This window comes from Malaya genurostris, chromosome 2, assembly GCF_030247185.1.
Source record: "Malaya genurostris strain Urasoe2022 chromosome 2, Malgen_1.1, whole genome shotgun sequence".
NCBI classification, from domain to species: Eukaryota; Metazoa; Arthropoda; class Insecta; order Diptera; family Culicidae; genus Malaya; species Malaya genurostris.
The window spans coordinates 211,728,691-211,751,938 of record NC_080571.1 but is presented as its reverse complement, the minus strand read 5'-3'; the positions used below and the strand labels follow the sequence as shown (position 1 = coordinate 211,751,938).

The 23,248-nt window shown below is 40.9% G+C and overlaps 1 protein-coding gene across 1 annotated transcript; it reads right to left on the bottom strand.

Annotated features, from left to right (window-relative positions):
* Nucleotides 1–1,940: 1,940 nt before the first annotated feature.
* LOC131429115 (uncharacterized) lies at nucleotides 1,941–8,197 on the bottom strand. The gene is made up of 3 exons (XM_058593161.1): nucleotides 7,316–8,197; nucleotides 4,243–7,245; nucleotides 1,941–4,157 (listed from the first exon to the last, which is right to left on the bottom strand). The coding sequence occupies exons 1-3, from the start codon at nucleotides 8,195–8,197 to the stop codon at nucleotides 1,941–1,943; spliced, it is 6,102 nt and encodes a 2,033-aa protein (XP_058449144.1).
* Nucleotides 8,198–23,248: the final 15,051 nt, after the last annotated feature.

Genomic DNA, 23,248 nt, shown 5'->3' with positions numbered 1-23,248 from the left:
GCGGTTCGGTGATGGAAAATTTCATGAAAAGAATATGGTCCTGTGAACGTAGTCTTGGTGACGATTTGGATGATAGTGTTTTTCGTTATTGATGGCATACCTTCCTCTTTACATAAAAATAAACATTCAATCATTTTTCTTTGAAAATCAAAATAACACCTTTTATTGAAAAGCTCTTTACGAGTATGTATGATAAGTTGACTGAAGACTTGTTACTATTTTCTGGAATTGTTTTTGTGTAGATAAAATCATAATGCTAGTAATTATATAAACCTAACTGTACGGACACACTGAACTAGCACTATGTTGACGGATTGTTACACTTTAGTTGTGTGAAACGAGCAGACATTTTGGAGTGTATTTTTTTCTCCGCTCATTCGTTAGCAGATAGCCCTATTGATGACACCAATATCTCCTTTGGAAACTATTTAAGTCGGCCCATTAGATAATATACACTTTATGACCAAATCAAGACCTAAATGTTTGTGACCTGTTGAAATAAATGTTCATCTAATTTTGTACGATTGCACGTTTGTCTTTATTTCATACGATAACACATTTGAACTGAATCCGCGCTCAACCATCTGCGAAGTGCAATTAGTGTGAAAAAAACTGACATCGGTCGGCATTCGCCTGTAATCGCTCGCTGGGTTTGGTTTCCAAGTTGCGGTCGGAATCTACGTTGAAATACAACCATGAAGGTGCGTCAAACAGTGAAGAGTTTAGAATTCTTGTTCCTACGTGTTAATTAACATTGTCATCTATATCGCTTAGCCATTCTATGCTTTAACGGCGGCTCTGGCCATAATCATCGTGGTGGCGATATTCATTGCAGTAGCCTTTTCAGAAGCTACCAATGACGTGAAGGTGACACAGGATAGAGAATTGTCACATAGTGTTAAAGTACAAAAGGATGTTACATTCGAAGAGTTGGTTCCCGTGGAGATAAAAGTGCCGGTTCCATCAGAAGCTGCTCCTGAGGCAATTGACGTCAAGACAGACAGGCAACATAACGAACAGCCTGAACAACAAATTCAACATCAAGAGCCAGAAAAGGATAGCGAAGTCCATGAGCCGATAACCGACGATTCACACATTCGATTGAACAGTTTTTTGAATATTTTTGGTGATATACTGAAAAACGGAGAAATGACTAAAATGAGATTAAAACAGAATGATCCTGATTTAATCTTAGATTGGATGGATTAGCTGTGTTTAAAATTTAAGGGTTAGCTTTAGTTTAGTCCTTATAATTTCTTAATCTTAACTAGAATACTGTAGATAAATAAATAATCATTCACTGATAGGCAGAATAATAAGCCCACCTCATGATTTTTTGATTTTTTCTTATTTGAATCATTTTTGCTTCCTCATATAGAAAGGCTGTTCCCGAAAGTAAACACCGTCTTTGTAGTTGCCTTACTATGCAGCTAAAAGGCTGTAATTTATTGAATTATTTAGTAGATATATAAAGGGTAAGTATAATCGTTTCTTACATTTTCAGTGTTTCTTCTTCTTTCTTTTCAGGTATCACCGCGGAAGGATGACTAATTGTAATCTATAATAGCAACGGTAAGTTTTAGGTTAAGCTTTAATTCACACATTTATGGTAAGTATTTAACTAGTGGTAAGGTAAGTAATACATGTAATAATTCTTTTACTCTAAACGTACCTCAATTGTACTAACTGTTCCACTTACTACGTGGATGAATCAAGTTAGATTTAGAAATTCCAAACAGAATAGAAATTAAATCCAAACCGACTAAAAATTGCACAACCGATCGCTTTAATGTTTTTACTGTCTTTATCTGATTCTTGCACTAGTGACATTTGTCAAGGTTGTTACAAATTGCTTTTTATACCCTGTGGTAACTTTCTTGCGAGGAATAGGGCAGGGTGGTTCGCACATCTAATCGGCGAGAGGTATCGTCGACATTCCCCTACCCGTGAATCATCCCCGATTCCGAAGCGATTCGCTCCGAGTTCTGGCTACTGCTTACGACATCTAGAACGGCTAGTTTCACCGCCGGCCTAGCAAACACTCCTCTGTTTGTCTGCACCGTCGCTCTTCTTACTTGTCCGGTTTTATCCGGAAACGTCTCGAGAATGCGTCCTCGTTCCCAACGGTTTCTAGCTTGTTCATCGACGACGACAACTAGATCACCCGGTTCTAATGGTTTAACTGCATCGAACCATTTCGTCTGGCGCGTTAACATTGGAAGATATTCCCGAACCCACCTTCGCCAGAATTCATCTATGATGTGCTGCGCTAGCTTCCAACTATCCCGTAGAATGTATCCTTTAGCTACAGGATCGCTCGGTGGTTGTTTGATCCCGCTTGAACTGTATAGCAGGAAATGATTCGGCGTGAGTGACTCTTGATCTTCTGCTTCCAACGGTACGTAGGTCAGTGGTCGGGAATTTACAATGCCTTCCGCTTCCAACATGATAGTTTCTAAAACCTCATCACTTGGATGTCGGGGACTGTCTGAGATAGCTTTCATCGCAACCTTTACGGATTTAACCATGCGTTCCCATGGTCCACCCATATGCGGAGCTGCAGGAACGTTAAAATGCCACTGCGTATCTGCGTTCGTGAATGTGGCGGCACAGTGCTTGGATATTTTCTCGATTTTCGACCTTTCTTCTGACAACTGGCGATTTGCTCCAACGAAGTTGGTGCCATTATCGGAGAAAATCTCAAGAGGCGCGCCCCGCCGAGACACAAATCTTCTGACTGCCATTACACAAGAGATTGTTGAAAGGCTATGCACCAGTTCCAAATGAACTGCCCGAATCGTGAGACAGGTGAAGAAGCATATCCAGCGCTTTACCAGACTGCGTCCAATTTTGACCTCGAACGGTCCCATATAATCGACACCGACGTACGTAAATGGTCGAATAAGTGGCGTTAAGCGTACTTTGGGAAGCGGTCCCATTAACGGTGGCACCGGAACAGCTTTCTTCACTTTACAGTGCTGACAAATTCTTCCAACTTGGCGTATGAATGTTCGCAATTTTGGAATGTGAAACTTTTGTCGCAATTCGTTGTAAACTGTTTCGTTGTTCGCATGAAGAAACCGTCGATGGAAAGCATCCACAATAAGGAAGGTTATTCGGCTGTTCTTGGGAAGTACTACTAGGTACCTGGTCGCGTAGGGAATATGTGATGCATTTCCGATTCGGCCTTTGATCCGAACAAGTCCTTTATCGTCCAGATAGAGAACCATCGACCTCAGCGAGCTTTGTTTACTAACACTGCAACCCTTCGTCAATGCCTGAATCTCTTCCTCATATGACTGCGCTTGCGCCTGGCGCCAGAGAGCTTCCTCTGCCTTATTGAACTCATCCTGTCCGAGGCGAAGACAACTACCGCTTTCAGATTGTTTCCATTTATTTATTGCTTTATAAACATAAGCCATCGCTCTTACTAATCGATTCCAGTTAGAAAAACGATCTGCATTAACGATCTCCTCTACTACATGGTGTACTGGTACTACTCGAACTTCTTCAACGGAGGCATCCGTTTCATCTACTTTAGTAGACTGTTTTGGCCACTGCTCTTTCGTGGGTAGAAATGAGGGGGCTTGAAACCAACGGCTGTCTGGATCAAACGACAATCCTGTATTCCACTTCGTGGCATCGTCAGCTACGTTGAGCTTTGACGGCACGTAGTACCATTCATCAACACTGGTAAGCGAAAGGATTTCACCGACTCGAAACGACACGAACGGAGGATATCGACGACTGTCGAAGCGAAGCCAGGCTAGAACTACCGTTGAATCTGTCCACAGGAATCGACTTCTTATGTTGACCGTGAGTGCAGAGCTTACGGTTTGCATTAATCGAGCTCCCATCATAGCCGCTTGAATTTCCAACCTAGGAACTGAAAGTGGACGAATTGGCGCAACCTTTGTTTTTGCTGCTACTAGAGAACACCAGCAACTTCCGTTATTCGACATCCTCAGATATGCTACACATGCACATGCCGACACGCTGGCATCTGTGAACACATGAATCTCGATTTCATCCACCTCCTTAGGTCCAACAAAATAACATCGGGGTATCCTTACTTCGTCGATCTTGTCGTACAACTCAATCCATCTACTCCAAAGATCGCTTAAGCACTCAGAAATCGGTTCGTCCAAAGTTAGTTCCTGCACGCCAAATTTCTTGCATTAGGATTTTTCCTTGGACCACAAAATGTGCTACGAATCCCAAGGGGTCATACAGTTTCATTACTGTTCGTAGCACTTGCCGTTTTGTCGGAGTTACAATATTGCTACCTAGAACATCTTTAACGGCTGATCGATCGAAGGTAAAGCTATCCGTTGACGGAACCCACACCAATCCTAAGACTCGCTCGCACGAAGGATCTTTGTCCAAACCTAGCGACTTGCTGTTCAACGACTCGGTTTCTCCCAGACGATCGAGCACATTCGACGAGTTCGACAATATCTTTCCGAATTCAAAACCTGCTGCAGCGTGGATGAGCTGCACTTCTTCAATTAGTTTTACTGCTTCATCCTCCGAATTGACACTGTCCAGAAAATCGTCGACGTAGTGGTTGTAAACGATTGCATCTGCTGCTCTGGGATATAATTTGGCATATTCGAGAGCGTTTCTGTTCTTTACGAACTGTGCCGTACACGGTGAGCTGGTTGCTCCGAACATAGCGACGTTGATTACGTACACCTGCACTTCATCTGCTGGACTGTCACGCCACAGGAAGCACTGCGACCACTTATCCTCTTCCCGAATAAGAATTCTCAAAAACATTTCGCGAATATCCGAGCATACTGCTATTTTACCTTCTCGAAAACGTAGCAAAAGGTTGACTAGCGATACGAGCAGATCCGGACCTTTGAGCAGCATACCATTAAACGCAACTCCACCTGCTTTCGCAGCTGCATCCCACACCTTTCGAATTTTGTTTGGTTTCTTAGGATTCGTCACAACACCTAAAGGTAGAAACCATGTTCGCCTAGTGTTTACTTTTGCTAACTCTTCTGGCGATATTTTTCGAACGTACTGTTTCTGCTCGTAGCTTTTGATTTGATCAATGACTTTTATCCGTAAGCCGGGGTCTTTTGCTAACCGTTTCTCTAAGCCTCTCAACCTGCTGATCGCTATTTGATAGCTGTTCGGGAAATTCCGCTCGTCATTTCGCCAAAGCAAACCCGTCTCCATTCGGTTTCCTTTTCGTACCGTTGTTACCTCCAAAATACTACGTGCTCGTTTATCCTCTTCCGATTCTAACTGATGCGTCGAAACTACTTCTTCCATCGTAAAAAACTTCCGCATTGCATCATGTAGGCTGCTGTTGCTCATGTCGTCACATGAATGGATGTGTAACTGTTCAACCGAGTCTCCATTTCCACAATTCCTTCCGTACACGCACCATCCCAACCGAGTTTTCGACGCTACAGGTTCACTACTGCAGCCTTTTCTTGTCTTCAAACTAGTTAGAAGCCGTACGTGTTCCAAACCGATTATCATACCAGGTTTGGCATCGATGTAGCTTGCTACGGGAAGTCCTTGAAGATGCGGAAATCTATCCGACAACTCTGAATAGTCCAGTGTTTGACTTGGAAGACCTAGCTCACGCACCGTACGAACATTCGCTAGCTGAAACATTTCCTTATGTTCGTCTCCGGATATTTTAATACTCAGCCTCCTTGAAGTTTTTTCATGTCTGCTAACCTTTCCGGTCCAACTCAGCCATAGATGATCAGGTTCTCCTTCTATGCCAAGCTGTGCAGCGATTCCTTCTTCAAGCAGTGTACACGACGATCCATAATCTAGGAATACGAAGGTGTTTACTTCTCTTCCGTTTCCATACAGCGTAACTGGCAAATAACGAAACAACGAAAAGGATTTCGTATGATGATGGTTCTGATGAACGACTTCTCCCGACCTATGACCATTTCCGTCGTCATTGCGACTACTGTGTAGTAGCATATTATGTCGAACTCGACATCCATCTTGTCCACATTCCTTCGATCTACACGGCCATTTACGATGCGGAATCAAGCACAACCGGCACAAGTTCTTCTGTCGAACTGCCTTCCACCGACCTCCAACGTCTAACGATTTGAAACCGCGACAATTTATAATCTGATGGTCGTCTTTCCCACAGTAAGCGCACGCTTTTGAAGTAGATTCCTCGACTGACCTGTGTTTTGACGTACTAGGCAGCACGCTGGAATGAGTAAATAGCTTTTCCTTTTGTTTCTGTTTTTCCGTTCTCTGCGACTGTTGATAGTTTTGGACAGAGACTACATCAATGCAAAGCTCGGAAGCTAAATTCACTAGTCCTGACATAAATCCGTTGAACGTCGCCAAGTTGACGTTCGTATACGCTTGCTTGAACGTGCCCCACTGCATCTTCAATGAAGCGGGCAATTTATCAACTAATTCTTGAAGTAACATAGGATTCGATAAATGTGCTTGTTGTTCGGCCAACACAATGTGATCAACGAGATTTTGTATCGCCAACCCGTAGCAGACAATGGAACTCAGATTTTCTGACTTTGGCGGTGGAACGTTTCGTACTTTCTCCAGAAGAGAACTGATCAGAATCTCGGGTCTACCGTAGAGCTTTTGTAATGTATCCATCACGTACGGCACGGACGCTGGTAAAAGTAGACGACTCCTTACTGCTTCCAGTGCGGCACCTCCTAAGCAACGTTGTAATCTGGCTAGATTCTCAGCGTCGGTGTATCCACAAACATCCGTTGTATTCTTAAAAGAACTGTAGAAGATGGGCCACTCGTGAGGATCCCCGTTGAACTTCGGTAATTCACGCGGCATAACCTGCCTAGCCGCCAACTGAGCACTATTCGGCCCTACGCTAACTGGAACATCGTGTCTATTTCCATAAACTCCCAACGATGATGGTACAACAGACGGTACTGACGCCGGTCTTACAGCAGAAACAGGCACACTTGTTGGTGGATAATAACTCGAAACAGGATATTCGGGTAGCCATGGAACTCCGGAAACTGCCAAACCGGGAATCGAAGTATGCTGCACAGTAGAAGTGATTGTGGCCAAGCCAGGAATCGAACAGTAGCTCCTATCGGGCAGCGGAGATGAAGACACTGGATTCAAAACGGGAAATTCCGGTAACCATGGAACTCCGGAAACTGCCAAACCGGGAATCGAAGGATGCTGCACAGTAGAAGTGATTACTGTATTTCCAGAAGAGACAAGTCCTGAGTTAGTTACGTTTCTTTTATACAACTGCAATGAAGACAATTGGCGGAATCGTTTGGATTACTTCTCCGGTATTCATTCGTGAATATGAACAGACTGGCACTGCACGGATAAGAGCATCCGTAACGCTGGGCAGAATCGATGTTGAAATTGTTGGTACAGATACGGGTATTAACGAAACGCTCGTCGACATTACAGCAGCGGACGTGATCGAACTACCTCCAGCAGGGATCACTATACCAGAAACTACTGAAGAAATCGAATGCGGATTTGCTGTAGTTTTGCCCGGTGTTGATACAAACGATTCGGTACTAAAACTTCCACCTGGAACTGGAACTCCTGGATTGAGATTAAGCAAATTCGGATTGGTCACAGTAAGAACGTTCGAGGCAAATGACGTTGGCTTTGGTACCGGAACATCATTCTTCTGGCAAACGACTGGTACTGGCAGGGTAACCTTCTGTTCAGACATTGTAGGCTCCGACTGTCCCGCTCTGTCAACTTGTGTTCCCTTATTAAGCCAGTTCTCCATTTGTTCACACCTTCTTTTCACGCTGATTCCACTTTTCCGACTTGATTTGCTAGAATCCTTTTCCTCTTCAATCTGAAACAGCAATTCATATCGCTTCCGTAAGTACTCTTGTTCTATTTCGATTTGTTTCTGCTTCAAATTTTGCTGCTCCTCAAAAAGTTGAAGACTAAGCTGCAATTTCTGCGATGCTCGACTACTCTTGCTGACAGACGACTCATTGAAAGAAACAGCTGATTTCGATTCGCCATCCCAATCAGTCATGCATTTATTGCACTTAAAACTTCTATCCGGTTCGGCTATAGATTCACTAACACCAGCACACTGAAAGTGAATCCACGATTCACATACATCGCAGCATACCATGTCGTCATCGGCATCGGCACGATTGCACCTCTTGCAGTGCCTATCGTTATTACTCGATGTCAAATTATTTTGTTCGTCTGACATTTCGAACGACTATTTTAACCGAAATAGCGACCTAACTTTCCCTGAACGATTTATACAATTTATTTCACTCTAACCTAAACTGTACGGGACTCGCGATTAGTGGGTGACAGAAATATCTTCTATAATTATTATAGCGGTCGATATAAATCCGCTCTCAAACCTCACTTCCAAGCGGTCGTCTTCGGTATTTACTCTCCTCCGACGAGTAGAATCCTTCTTCCGGGCGGTATGTACGCTGAAGGAACTTTTTGGTAACTATCCAACATCCAACTTAGGATGAAAATCCTTTTAGAAATGTTCCCGAAAGTAAACACCGTCTTTGTATGTAGTTGCCTTACTATGCAGCTAAAAGGCTGTAATTTATTGAATTATTTAGTAGATATATAAAGGGTAAGTATAATCGTTTCTTACATTTTCAGTGTTTCTTCTTCTTTCTTTTCAGGTATCACCGCGGAAGGATGACTAATTGTAATCTATAATAGCAACGGTAAGTTTTAGGTTAAGCTTTAATTCACACATTTATGGTAAGTATTTAACTAGTGGTAAGGTAAGTAATACATGTAATAATTCTTTTACTCTAAACGTACCTCAATTGTACTAACTGTTCCACTTACTACGTGGATGAATCAAGTTAGATTTAGAAATTCCAAACAGAATAGAAATTAAATCCAAACCGACTAAAAATTGCACAACCGATCGCTTTAATGTTTTTACTGTCTTTATCTGATTCTTGCACTAGTGACATTTGTCAAGGTTGTTACAAATTGCTTTTTATACCCTGTGGTAACTTTCTTGCGAGGAATAGGGCAGGGTGGTTCGCACATCTAATCGGCGAGAGGTATCGTCGACAAAGGCTATGCAATCAATGTGAAAATCGACTTTCTCACCGAGGCCTGGAGGGCCGAATGTCATATACCATTCGACTCAGATCGAATAACTGAGCAAATGTTTCTGTTTGTGTGTGTTTTATTATAGGAGGTGAAATCGGCGGATCATCAAGCTACCTTTACATAAGTGAACTTTGTGTGTGGGAGTCGAACCCGAACTAAAACACCCCCTAAGCTTCGTTCCCCTTTTCCTGCCGGGACTACCATAAGGTATTACGTCGGCAGGGGGGCTGAGCTGAAGCACCTCCTCTCTCGGCTCGCTGGCGCCCGGACTAGCCAGGAGTAGTCTACGTCAATCCTCGATGATGGATCTAGCCTACACCGACGGGTGCCTGGGTCGGTTCAGTGATTCCGGTTGGAGGATGACTTCCGGTTCACTAGTGCCCCGACGATCCATACCAGAGCTGCGTCGCAATCTACTCATCTAATCCCCGTCGAAGGATCTAGACTACGCCGACGGAGAGCTCCCCGGCGAAAGAGTTCCTCCCGACACCGAATCTCGTTTTTCGCCACGCGGGACGCTCGAATGTAATTCCGGTTGGAGCATGGTATCCGGTTTACTGGCGCCCCGGCGACTAGACTTCGGTACTGTGACTTCTACTCGGTTAGTCCCCGGCGAAAGATCTAAGGCGAAGGAAGTTCTCCCGAACCCGTTATTCATGTTATGCCACCGGGACACTCGAAAGAGTGCCGAGGTCGATCCGGTGATTTTGGTTGGAGCCTGGCTTTCGGTTCACTGGCGTCCCGACGACTCGACTTCGGTGCTGTGGCTTCTACTCGGCTAGTCCCCGACGAAGGATCTACCCTACCCCGACGAAGAATTCCCCGATGATGAAAGTTCTTCCGTAACCGTCGCTTCCGATTCCCGTGAACTGATCAATCGGCAGGATGCCTGAGTCGCTCCAGTGATTCCGGTTGGATGAAGGCTTCCGGTGCACTGGAGCTCAGATGATCCATACCGGTGGTACATCGCAATCTACTCGTCTAATCCCCGGCGAAGGATTTAGACTACATCGACGAAGAGTTCCCTGACGACGGAAAAACCCGGTGATCCCTGCTGCCTGTTTCTCTGCGCTCCAATATGTGTTGTTACGGACGACTCAGTTATGTCCCCGGCGGTGGATCATTTCTACCCGGTTCACTGTTCGGCGCTCTCTGGTTTTCGTGCCATTTTCTCTGGCACTCCATACCTAAGTATTGAGGTTGCAACGTTTGCCAAGAGTTTGCCTCTTACTACTTCTTGGACCGCCCACATTTGGCATAATCCTCGCTACTGTGTTAACCGCGTTCGCCGCCTTTTCGTAGGCATAGTCGACGTGCGCGTTAAAGTTTAGTCGGTCATCAACCATCACGCCCAGGTGCTTCAAAGCGCGTTGCGATGGAATTCTTTCCTCTCCGATCGTGATATCCAGCATTTGGACTGCTTTGCGGTTACTGACTACGAGCACTTCTGTCTTGTGATGGGCTATCTTCAGCTTCACTCCATTTATCCATCTTTCGACAGTGTCTATTGACTCCGATATCAGCATTTCGACTTCATCGATTGATTCGCCAGATACCGCTACTACTAACCCCACGATAATGACAGCTGCTGGAAGCTTCAGTGATAACACACCGTTGTACATTGCGTTCCAGAGCGTTGGGCCAATGATTGACCCCTGTGGAACACCTGCTGTCACTCTAAACGACCTCTGCCCTACGTTGGTTTCGTACACAAGGACTCTATTCTAGAAGTAGTTTCTTAGAATCCTACACAGATTAACGAGGCAGCCACCACCAATGTGCTCCTCCTGTGATATCCCGCTTACAGTGGAGCACATTTTAGCCAACTGTCCGGAGCTTTTTTGATTTTTGACTTCATATAACCCTCCATACAAACCCCTTCCCCTTCCATCCCACGATGCCCACAAACACCAGCTCAACAAGATAGAAGCCTGAACTCCCAGCCGACAGATCTCCCCCTAACACGCATTACTTCTCGTCCTACACTCTCACTGCAATAAACCAAAACCCTACTCCAACCACCTAACCAAACCCGTCATTACCACACCCCAAACAATCTCTCCTTCACCACCAAAACACCAATGACTCCCATTCTAAATTCGGCCGCCAACGGACAGCGCCTCCTTATCTCCTATTTTCCGCTTGACTTCTAACATTCGCCCGGTCTTTAAAGTACGGCTCCACCATCTATGACACAGAACTAACAAGATTTTGACAAAGAACAGCGTACTAACATCCGCCGAAGGAAACCCCCTCCCCTCATACACCCCCTGATACAACCATTTATCAACCCTCCCAGTTTTATAACTAACCATCTTATTTTTCTTTTCTTTTCTTTTACACGCACAACGCCAAAACCAGAAAGCGGCCATCCGCCGGGGGCAGGCCCCCGGGGATGTTGTCCGCGGCCGACAGTTGTAACAACCCGTTGAAACAAGCCCTCTCACACGTTCGGTATACTCGGTCAGCCTGTTAAGGATTATCCTCTCCAGAAGTTTTCCGAGCGTATCCAACAGGCAGATCGGCCTGTACGATGCTGGATCTTCCAGCTGCTTTTCTGGTTTTGGCAACAGCACTAGTTTTTGGACCTTCCATATATCCGGAAAGTCGCCTTCCTCCAGACATTTCTGCAACACTGACCTGAACATATCTGGGAACTCCAGGATCGCTGCCTTCAACCAACGTTGGGGATTCCATCAGGACCGGGAGCCTTATTCACCTTTAATGCTATCGCCAAGGCAACGAGCTTGTCGTTGGAGACCAGTCGGTTTACGGCAAATTCCGCATCGCCCTCGCTATACGGCGTAGATGACCACGTTATTGTATTGTGTTTCGGAACCCTCCACGATACCCTTCAGTGTGTTTGGACATTTTGACAGGCGTCATTGGGCCCTTCAGCTTAGCCATAACGATGCGGTATGCGTTTCCCCAGGGATTAACGTCGGCTCTCTGGCATAGCTCCTTGTAACAGTTCACCTTGCTCTGCTTGATAACTCGTTTGAAGCCAGCTCTATCTCCACGGAGCGCAACCTTGTGCTTTTCTCTGTCGGCCTCAGTTCTTGCCCTGTGAACTCGTCTCCTAGCTCGTAGGTAAGTCGCACGGAGGGTACTGAGCATCACATTCCACCGGACGTCTACCGTTACTTGATTCAATCTTCTACCTCCGCTCGTGAGTCCTAGCTCTCCGTAGGCTATATCCTCTTGCATTGGTTTGCCGGCTGCCCCACTCAACGGCCCAGAGTCCAACCAGAGTGTCGGTGAGTGTATCCAACATTCGGTTCTATTCCTCCTCCGTCCATCTTGGAGGCGCATAGCAGCTACATACGAAGACACCGTTAACTTTGGTGATCACGAATCTTTCGTAAGAGTTTTCCACCACTTCCTTTATAGGGAATCTGCCCACAACTTGTATAGCTGCCATTCCGGCTACATCCGCTACCCAATTGCCGTTCTCAGAAGGAACCCGATACGGTTCTGCGATGAACGCAACATCACACTTCGTCTCTGTTGTCGATTGCCACAACAGGTGCTGTGCGATGTGTGTGTGTGTGTGTGAAACAAAAATATGCACTCACTTTTTTCAGAGGGTAATGTGACAATTAGAGAGAAAAATGTGCACTCAATTTTCCGGATACGACTTCCGGTTCCGGAAGTAAAGCGTGATAATTGGAAAATTACCAATTTCATGACCATTCTTTCACAAACGATGGTCGAAAACAGGTAGAAATCCCATAAAACTCTCTGAAAATTCTTCCAGTTTTCAGAAATTATTATTTTGTGGACATATAAACTTAATTCAGTATTACTGGTCCACCCTTTCCCCGTTCCGGAAGCACCGAAAGTAGTGAAGAAAAGCTCCAGCTCAGCGATGCTTTAACCGATTTTCACAAATCTCAGTTTAAATTGAAACTCACACTGTCCGGTTCCACAGTTACAGGGCGATGAGTGTCACGGTTTTCAAACCGCCATATAGAATGATAATATCTACAATACCGGTACGTACAAAATGAAAGTAGAAAGCACAACACAAACTATGTCTGCTACTGGTGTGTGATATTGGTAAAAGGCGGTACAGCGGTTGATAAAAATTTTAGCTATTTTATGATAAGTGCGACCGAATGAATAAAAGGATTTCAATGAAGTGAAATTTAGTTGTAAAAATAAACATACATCGGAATTTCAAGCTTCACTATGTAAATACAACTTTCACAGCCGGTAGTGCAGTAATACTGGGCCGGTGGTGTACTGATGTCAATTATAACAATAATAATAATAATAATAATAATAATAATATTAATCCTACTACATGTTTTATGCTGCTGATTCATGCTGTTTAGCTTTACTTACATATGCAGAAGGAACAGAAACGCAGGTTCGCTTCGTTTGTAAGATTTCGTTAAATTGGTTCAATCAAAATAGAGCATGAGATAGTAAATTTAGTTTTTACTAGGTTCTAAACTGTTCCAATTTGTAGGTCATATTTTTTGCAGGCAAACGAACCAACTTCAGCTATTCCGGTTATCTGAATCCGGATTCGGAAGTACTGCAAAAACTGCAAAAAAATCTCACTCACTTTTCTTCAAGATGGCCGGTTCCGAAACTACAGGATAAACAGGATTTGTAGATTTTGTTAGATTAAATCCGAACCAACTTTCCTATTTCTATTCAATTAACAGTTGTTTTTGCGAAATCCACAGTAATATTCATAATGTTTCGAGAAATATGAGAAAGGCATCATTACACCACTAGGTTGAAACAGGTTAACATGTTTTCAAAATTTTACTTACGGAATACAGAAATTCTTCCAGTGGTGTAATGATGCTTTTCTCATAGTCTCTAATATGAGAAATAGATGCAAGTTCGTTTTCAGATTTTTTTACCTTTATTTCAGAAAATTGGTTCAAATTTTGGTATCTGAGAAAGTCGAGTCATTCATTTAAAAATTTTATCCTGTTAATCAGGAATCGAAAGTCCAGGATTAAACTCAAAAGCAGAATTGAAAACTCCCAATTTGCTGAACCCTCATCAGATTACCGGAAATGTTTTTTTTCGGACTAAAGCTTGAATCATTAATTATTTGGACACACACACATATCGAATCTTCGAAACGAATATTATTTTAAACACTCAAACATTCCCATGAGCGGTATACTATTGATCGACAGGATCACAGCAAGCAATGCAGTGCAACTAAGAACCGGAAGCTACGTTTGAAGATGTGGAAAAGGATCATAATAGATCCAAAGCTGTCGGATTATGATATTGCCAATAAATTTTAGTTTTGTGTGTGTCCGTGTTCATTGGATGACACATTGCACAGTGGTCCGAAACGGGAAATTAGCGCTGCAAAAATATTTTCACTATTAAATATTAGTTTTTTGTAGTTGGTGTCTTCACAAAAGTTGTTTGTAATCAAATGGCGCTCCTTTTTATGGAAAAAATTACTAAGGTGGTCCTTGTTTAGATTGAAATCTGGAATCTAACTTTTTTAATTGAACTCAAAAACGATTTCGTTGTACAATAAAATTGTAGAAAATTTTATTGCGCGCAACTATGTTGGAAAAAGCACCTCTCTAGCTCTTCATTTGATCGAGTTACATTAATTTTCCCGAGTAAAAGTAGGGTGGCTCCCAAAAAATCACTTTTTTGTTCTAACTTTTTTGTGAAACGCTCTATCGAAAAGTTGTCTTTAAACGAGTTGTTGAACTAATCATTGCGCACAATTTGGCTCAACCAAGCTGTTTCATATGAGCTACCAGTAAAAAGTTATGATTGTTTTTCATCAAAAACTAGTCAAGCTTCAAAATTCATTAGATGCCAGATCGATGAAAATGTATCCTATGCGGTTCCTGCAAGGTCATAATATAAGTAAAAACTTAAGAGATAATTGGAAGGGTGTTATTATTTTAACTCATTTAAATTAATTTTAAAAATACCTTCAAAAAACTCAAAAATATTGCATAACTCTTAAACGCCTTAACTTATCAACATACTTTTTTCAGCAAAATAATAGTATCAAATTAGTTTTACAAATATTCCATACATTGTCCGTTCGAGAAATGAGACACACAAAAACTACAGCCGAAAATAGATTGCAAAACAATTTTAATTCATTTATTACCAAAATAAGTATGAAGTAGTTCAATTGAGTTTGAGCAACTGATGATTAGAGATACTGTGTAATATGGTTATTCCGAACTAGTTGGCCATGATAAATTTATGAACAGAAATTTTCATGATCTTGACAACAAATCCAACAAGCTGGTGCAAGTTAGTAAAATGCAAATAGTTTTATCCACTTTTAACCACTTGTGTACCGAATAGCCTGTAGAAACCGGAAGACGACGCACAATGAGTTTTGGTTCGAATAAATACATTCTACACTTTTTACAAACTAATGATTTTTTTTTTGGTTTCAGGAAGTGCTTTGACTAACAAAAAATCTATTTTCGGCTGTAGTTTTTGTGTGTCTCATTTCTCGAAAGAACAATGTATGAAACATTTGTAGAACTAATTTGATACTATTATTTTGCTCAAGAAAGTATGTTGATACGTTAAGGCGTTTAAGAGTTATGAAATATTTTTGATTTTTTTTTCAGGGTATTTTTAAAACTAATTTAAATAAGTTAAAAAAATAACACCTTTTCAATTTTCTCTTAAATTTTTACTTATATTTTGACCTTTCAGGAACCGCATAGGATACATTTTCATCGATCTGGCATCTAATGAATATTGATATTTGGAGCTTGACTAGTTTTTGATGAAAAAACAATCATAACTTTTTACTGGTAGCTCCTTTGAAAAAGATTGGTTGAGCTAAATTGTGCGCAATGATTAGTTCAACAATTCTTCTGGAGACAACTTTTCCATAGAACGTTTCACAAAAAAGTTAGAACAAAACAGGTGATTTTTTGGGAGCCACCCTACTTTTACTCGGGAAAATTGATGTAACTCGATCAAATGAAGAGCTAGAGAGGTGCTTTTTTCAACATAGTTGCTCGCAATAAAATTTTCTACAACTTTACTGTACAACAAAATCATTTTTGAGTTGAATTGAGAAAGTTAGATTTCAGATTTCAATCTAAATGTGGACCACTCTAGTAAATTTTACCATCAAAAGGAGCGCCATTTGATTACAAACAACTTTTGTGAAGACGCCAACTACAAAAAACTAATATTTAATAGTGAAAAAATTTTTGTCACGCTAATTTCCCGTTTCGGACCATAGTGCATTGCAATGCAATGTAGTGCATTGGTTTTATTGGTGATTTATTACTCCATAGTGTAAAGATGGTCGAGTTTCGGGTATTTGTACTCGAAACCCGACCTCAACTGGTATTGGTCGCCCTCTAAGAAAAAAACGCCCAATGGAAGTGCTCCGTTGGTCCAATTCGTGGAACCGTTGGTCCGATGAATGTCCAACAAATCGTCCAACGGGAGCCGCAGACAGGATTTTCGTTTGCCGATTTTGATTCGAACCGGGCGCCATTTTTTTCGTTCAACAAACCCGGCAGATAGAGGACCATTGTTGAGCCATTTTCAATATGAGGAGTTGGATCCCCGTCTGGCTGTGGAAGTTTCTAACCACCTATTTTAAAAAAAAAATCACTACATACCTGTAGAAGTATTTCTACTTCACGTAGAATAACAACACAAGCACTCAATTTTCACTCAATTAATGGCCTTGTAGTCCCATAAATTGCTATTTAATTTCATCTGGATCCCACTTCTGGTTCGGGAGTTACGGGGTAAAATGTGCTAAATGAACTCAAAGCGTGCAATCGATTTTATCAGAGACAGCTTATCCAATTTTCACTTGCGTAGGTCTTACAACCGCATACAATCCTACCAAATTTCATCGGGATACTACTTCCGGTTCCGGAATTACAGACAAATAGAAATAAAAATGGCATTTTTAGGTAGGTGTTGTTATACATGATAGGGAAAACTCCGTTAAATACATTCAAATAGCCGAAAAATTCTTGAATTGGACAGATTTGATTCGTTGATGACCAAATATATTGATATTGGGTATAGCAGATCTTCGTTCCAGAATCCGGAAGTATCGAAAAAAAGTGATCGTGTACTCCAAACAGGAAATCATTCCAATTTCTTAGAAACGACTGAACCAGGTTTTCATAATCTTTGATCCAAATGATAGGTTTTATTATCAATTACAATTTTTTTGAATTATGACTTTCGGTTCCGAAGTTATGGGGAAAATGTGCAAAATAATAAAAATATCTGTGCTAATTTTTCTTAAAGATGGCATGACCGATTTCTACAAACTTAGATTTAAATTAAAGGTCTTATGATTATATACGGAACTTCTGATTTTTTCTGGATCTGACTTTCGGTTTCGAAATCATAGGGTAAAGTGTGTTAAAAATTTCATACCATCACCTAAATGGGCAAAACAAACCCTTCTAAAATTTCTAAACTGGTCTCAAGACTACTCCATTTGATAATCATTATCAGTAGATGGCAAAAAAAACTTATTCCGGCTATTATGATTCCCGGTTTCCGATTCCGGAGGCATTAGGGATTATGTTCTCCCAAATGGATCTTATTAACTTTTCTCAGCGATGATGTGACCGATTTTCACAAACTTAGATTCAAATGAAAGGTCCTGTGGTCCCATACAGAATTCCTGAATTTTATACGGATCCAACTTCCGGTTCCCGAATCATCACTTCAAAGGGACGAAACAAAAAACGTTAAAAAATTCTAAACCAACATCAAAACTGCTCCAATCGGTACTCATTCCGCTTTTTCCTTCAAGTATCAAAGAAAATTATGTTGAAGAATACCACAGTATTATGATTGATATGAGAAAGGCATCATTACACCACTAGGTGGATTAAAACCGGTTTTATTTTTTTACCGGGTACGGGTAGGATTCGGGTTTGGATGCAAAAATTAATCTCGAGTTCGGGTCGAGTATGGGTATAAGTTTTGCCTTTCTCTACACAGCAAAAAAAAAGAATTGTAACAATCTCAATGTTTAGACGTACTGAACATCAAATGCCATAGTTTGCTGTTTTCGAGAAATACTGCAAATAAATCACACGTTATTACATCAAAACAACGTATTGAGAAGATTACATCAGCTTGATTGATACGATTCTGATAGGAATTTATGCATCTTTTCGTGTCATACTACAACCTTATAAGAAATGCTGAGAAAATTAAAGAAAGGATGCTGAGAAAATCAAAAAATAAGGCTAGTATTTAATTTTTTATGCAAAAAAAACTTACTCCACATAAACGTTAATTAATGTAATTTAGTATCATTTAGTAGAAAATTCATTGCACCTTCTTTTAACATATATTAAGGAAACCAAACAGTGGAAAAATGTAAATTTGTAAGAGACCTAGGAGTAGTTTTAGATTCAAAACTTACTTTTGTGAAGCATTTTAAAGATCAAGAGTAAACCAAGTTAACTTGTGTTGGTAATTTGTGTATTACGTACATTTTATTTGGTACGTATGCCATAGATCTGTGTATTCATATATGCAGTGCACCGAGTTTATCAAAGTGGGTTGCACGATTGAAATTCAAACAATCTTTTTTGACAATAATTCATTCTCAAATGAATGTTAAGCCTGACATCTTGGATGAAATATCAGTTTTGATCAATTTTTCACCAACGTTTGATGGAAAATTGCTTACATTTTATGAATGTAGATTTTATTTCCCTAATAAAAAGTTTAGCAACACTGCTTCAATGCATTTGTATTAGATTGCGAAACACAAAATAAACAAAACTAAATATTTTCTGTTACAAAAGCAGTTTTCCGAAAAAATAAATAGTTTTACGACAACATTCCATATCAATTGCCTAGCGCGTGTTGAATTAAAGGTTCCTTTGTCGGGTTTTCTTATAGAAGGTATGTAAATCTCAATAATTTCTGCAAGAGGAAATCCATATAGGATTGTGTTTGTTGCTAATCAAATGTGTCAGTGGAAGTAAGCTGAAACTGAAATAATTTTTCTCGAGCAGTTTTAAGGAAAACGGAAGAGTTTTAGACTAAGATTTTCGCTTTTCTTGAATTGCAATTTTAAGCAGTATGGTTACCAATTGGTTTATTTTACAACCATATGGAAAATTTATTGAGTAAAATCACGAAAAGAAGCGCCGGAATTTGTTTTTACGCACACGTTGTTGGCATTACTCATACGCTTGCAAAGAGTCTTGCTCCTTAATATAATTCTCCCTAAAGCAAATGGTATGTCAGGGCTCATTCAAAATTTCAGTCATAATTTCAAGGAAATTTTTTATAAAACACGGCCACGGTCGTTCACGAAGAACGCTTCGTGGGGTCAACTGGGCTACATTTCCTCTTTCATCATATGTAGCGCGTTGCATGCTCATAAACTCACAAACATTCGAAGAACGCCGTAAAGCTACAATACTGCACTTAATAAACGACATTATTTCCAACGAACGTCATCGGAATAACTTCTTTCTCAGTGAAATATTTATGATCCGAGTCGAAAATGTGAATCAAATCGAGAAAATAATGAATGGTATATATAAAAATCTTTTTTAATCCACCTAGTGATGTAATGATGCCGTTCTCATTTTACTTATATTTTCAAAAATACAATTAAAAGATTCTGTCAAGAAATTTTTTCAATCTTGAATAAAAGAAGAAACTTTCTTTGGGCATGAACCAACATAACCTCTCAATTTGTAAACAGTTATGTCCAGTTGATAAGAATTCATTCTAAATGATCAAACACAGTCGGACCAGGATGAAATTAATTAGTAACCTATGAGACTATACGCTTTTATTTAAGCCTAAGTTTATAGATATCGATCAAATTATCTCTGAAAAAATTAAGTGGGTCTCGTTTTAGAGTTTTTGATCACTATTTCCGGTTCTTCTGGAACCGGGAACTTGGAACCACTATAGCCGGAGTCGGTTCGTTTAGTAAGTTACTAATAAGGAGTGTATCGATAAGTAGTTAGCAACATTCAAACAGTTATTACTCTGAAATGGCTTAATTTTTTGCAGCGTATTTTGCGGTGACATGTTTGTTTACATGTCAATAACAGATGCGCAAACGATTGGTTTCGTTACGGTTTATCGGTCCAATGATGAGTCGAATTGATCCGGAAACGCGAAAGAAAATTCTGCACACTTGGTGTTCAGAAAGTGGTGTCACGTACAACGAAATTGCAAAACGGGTGAAAGTGCACCACACCAGTGTCAAAAATGTTATCGTGAAGTTCGGTAAGACCCTTTCCATGAAGGATTTGCCCCAATCCGGTAGAAAAACGGGTCCCAGCCAGCCCGGCCGGGACTTAAAAGTGTTTGAGTACATCAGAAAAAACCCATCGGATTCGACGCGGGATTTGGCCAAGCAGTTCAACACCAGCATCGGGATGATTGAACGGATCAAAGTTCGGAACTCCCTGAAAACGTTCAAGAAACAGAAGGTGCCGAAAAAGTCCCTGGTACAGCAAGCTCAGGCCAAAACAAGAGCGCGAAAACTGTATAACCGGATTCTACAGAATAAAGACGGGTGCATTATGATCGACGGCGAAACCTACGCCAAGGAAGACTCTCGAGCGCTGCCCGGACCACAATATTATACAAAATCGGTGTACCAGAACCTGGACGACGCTGATACCACGGTGGCGATGGAAAAGTTTGGACAGAAGGTGTTGGTCTGGCAAGCAATTTGTACCTGTGGTTTGCGGTCGTCGATTTTCTTCACGAAGGGCACAATTAACGCCAAGGTGTACGAGGAAGAATGTTTGAAGAAGAGAATGCTGCCACTGTACAGAAAGCATAAGGCTCCTCCTCTTTTCTGGCCGGATTTGGCTTCAGCCCAATACGCCAACTCCGTTCTACAGTGGTTGTCAAAAAATATTGTACAATTCGTGGAAAAGGACATCAACCCACCGAACTGCCTGGATCTTCGGCCAATTGAAAGGTATTGGGCAATTGTCAAGCGGCACTTTCGGAGGGAAGGTACAGTGTCCCAAAACATGCAGGAGTTAAAAAAACTGGACAGCTGCCACCCGGAAAGTCACAAAAGTAACTGTGCAGAATTCAATGAAGAACGCCAAGTCCAAACTGCGAGCGTTTCACAGAAACTAGGATTTTCTTCAATATAATCAGTGAAATGGATAAAAATGTAATTTTTCTACAATATATCGAAAACTGATGTCAAAATATGTTTTGTGCCAAATCTAGAATCAGTTTTGTGCCAAATCTAGAAGAATTTTACCCTTTTTTGCATCGTCGCTCTAAATTACGGTGTACAATTTTGAACACACTTTACCCTATGAAAGCATACCAGTTTTTCATCGTTATTTTGAATGACGATTTGAATGTTTCGACACTCATCGCCATGTAATTTCGGAACCGGAAGTCGGAATTGGATGAAATTGCACAATATCCTTCAAAACAATAAGTGCTTCAATTTGAATCATGATTCGTGAAAATCGGTTAACCGTTGCTGAGAAATCGAAGTGAGTTCCGTTTTTGGAGCTTTTCTTCACTATTATCGGTGCTTTCGGCAGCGAAAACCGAAGACTAGTAGTTCCAAAGTAGTTTTATACATTCACTAACTAACAAGATCTAAGCTTTCTTCACGTTTCGCCTTCGGCTCATAAGTGCTTAAAGCAGTTCAAATTGATCTGTCATCTCCGCCTAACAGTTAAATTTGAACCGCTAAGCAGACGCAAAGTTTACACTATTTATGTAACGACTTTTTGGATATTGCACCGATATGCAATATATCCTTTCTGATGGCTAGAACGAAAACGAGTGACGACTGACTACTGGTCGCCGCAGAGTGTGAACATTTAAAGGTTTGTTGGTTTATACAGAAAAGCACATATTTTATTTAAGCTTTCTTCACGTTTTGCCTTTCGAAACGTGAAGAAAGCTGAAATAAAATATGTGATTTTTTGTGCGAACTAAAAAAAACCCCTAAATGTTAACAAGATCTGCCAACTAGATGAATTTAGCAACAAGTTTTAGAAAAATGTGCAGCTCGTTTCGCCATCGCTTGTGAAAAAATACTCATGAAATTGAACATTTTCACTAATCACACTGTAATACCTGATCGGAAGTCGGATCGTGATCAACTTTTCAGGGACTTTTCAAAGAATTTCAACACCTTTTATTTGCTTCTTAGTTTGTAAAAATCGGGTAAAAAAATCTTGAGAAAATTGAGTGCGCATTTACTCATAAATTTGCACATAATTCCTTGTAATTCCGGAACTCGTATCAGGATAAAATTCAACAGCGATCTATGGATCCATAAGACCTTTAAATTGAATCCGAGTTTGTAAGAATCGATTCAGCCATCTCTGAGAAAATCGAGTGACATTATTTATCACATACATAAACACACATACACGCATATACACGAACATTTTGTGATCACGACTACTGAGTCAAACGGTATATGACACTCGGCCCTTCGGGCCGCCGTTCGAGAGTCAGTTTTCACAGTGATTGCATAACATTTCTGTATAAGAATTGCCAAACATTGTATTTTTTCTGTAGTTTACATTTGTTTGTCGAACCAAAAAATTAATAAACAAATAAAAAGCATTAAACAGTTAGTAGTAGAACTACGGTAAAAGCTTTTGATAACAGTTTTCAGAAAAATAAGGACAATCTTATTTCGAACCCATTGTGCTCATTTTCTTTATATTTTAAAACAAGCACTCAGCAAACAAATATCAGCAAAGGTTACATTAAATTGCTTTTCATTGTATTCTTCACATTATTGCATTCTGTAACGTGAAACACAATGTTGTTCGATTTGTTTACACTCAAAACTGTAAAAATCTCGCTGAATAAAACTCAAACAGTCTCCTTTAATTACCTTGTTTTGAGACGATTCGACCGTGAGCCGATTTAGTAGCCATCGTCAAAAGCACCAGCATAATATCTCTCCCATTCACAATGGAAAACGATCAACGTTCATAACGCTACAGATCGGTGGAAATGAACCTTTCCTTGCCTGGGTGGTCACGTCTGCACGTTTGGGTGAGCGGAATGTTCCAGTGTTATGACGGGACTGAGATGCATGCGATGCGGTAACTTCGACACGTGACAGATGGTGATGCTTTTATTTGACTGATTCGTTGGCCGTTGGCGTATCGAGTCTCGATTCCACGGGTGTTGC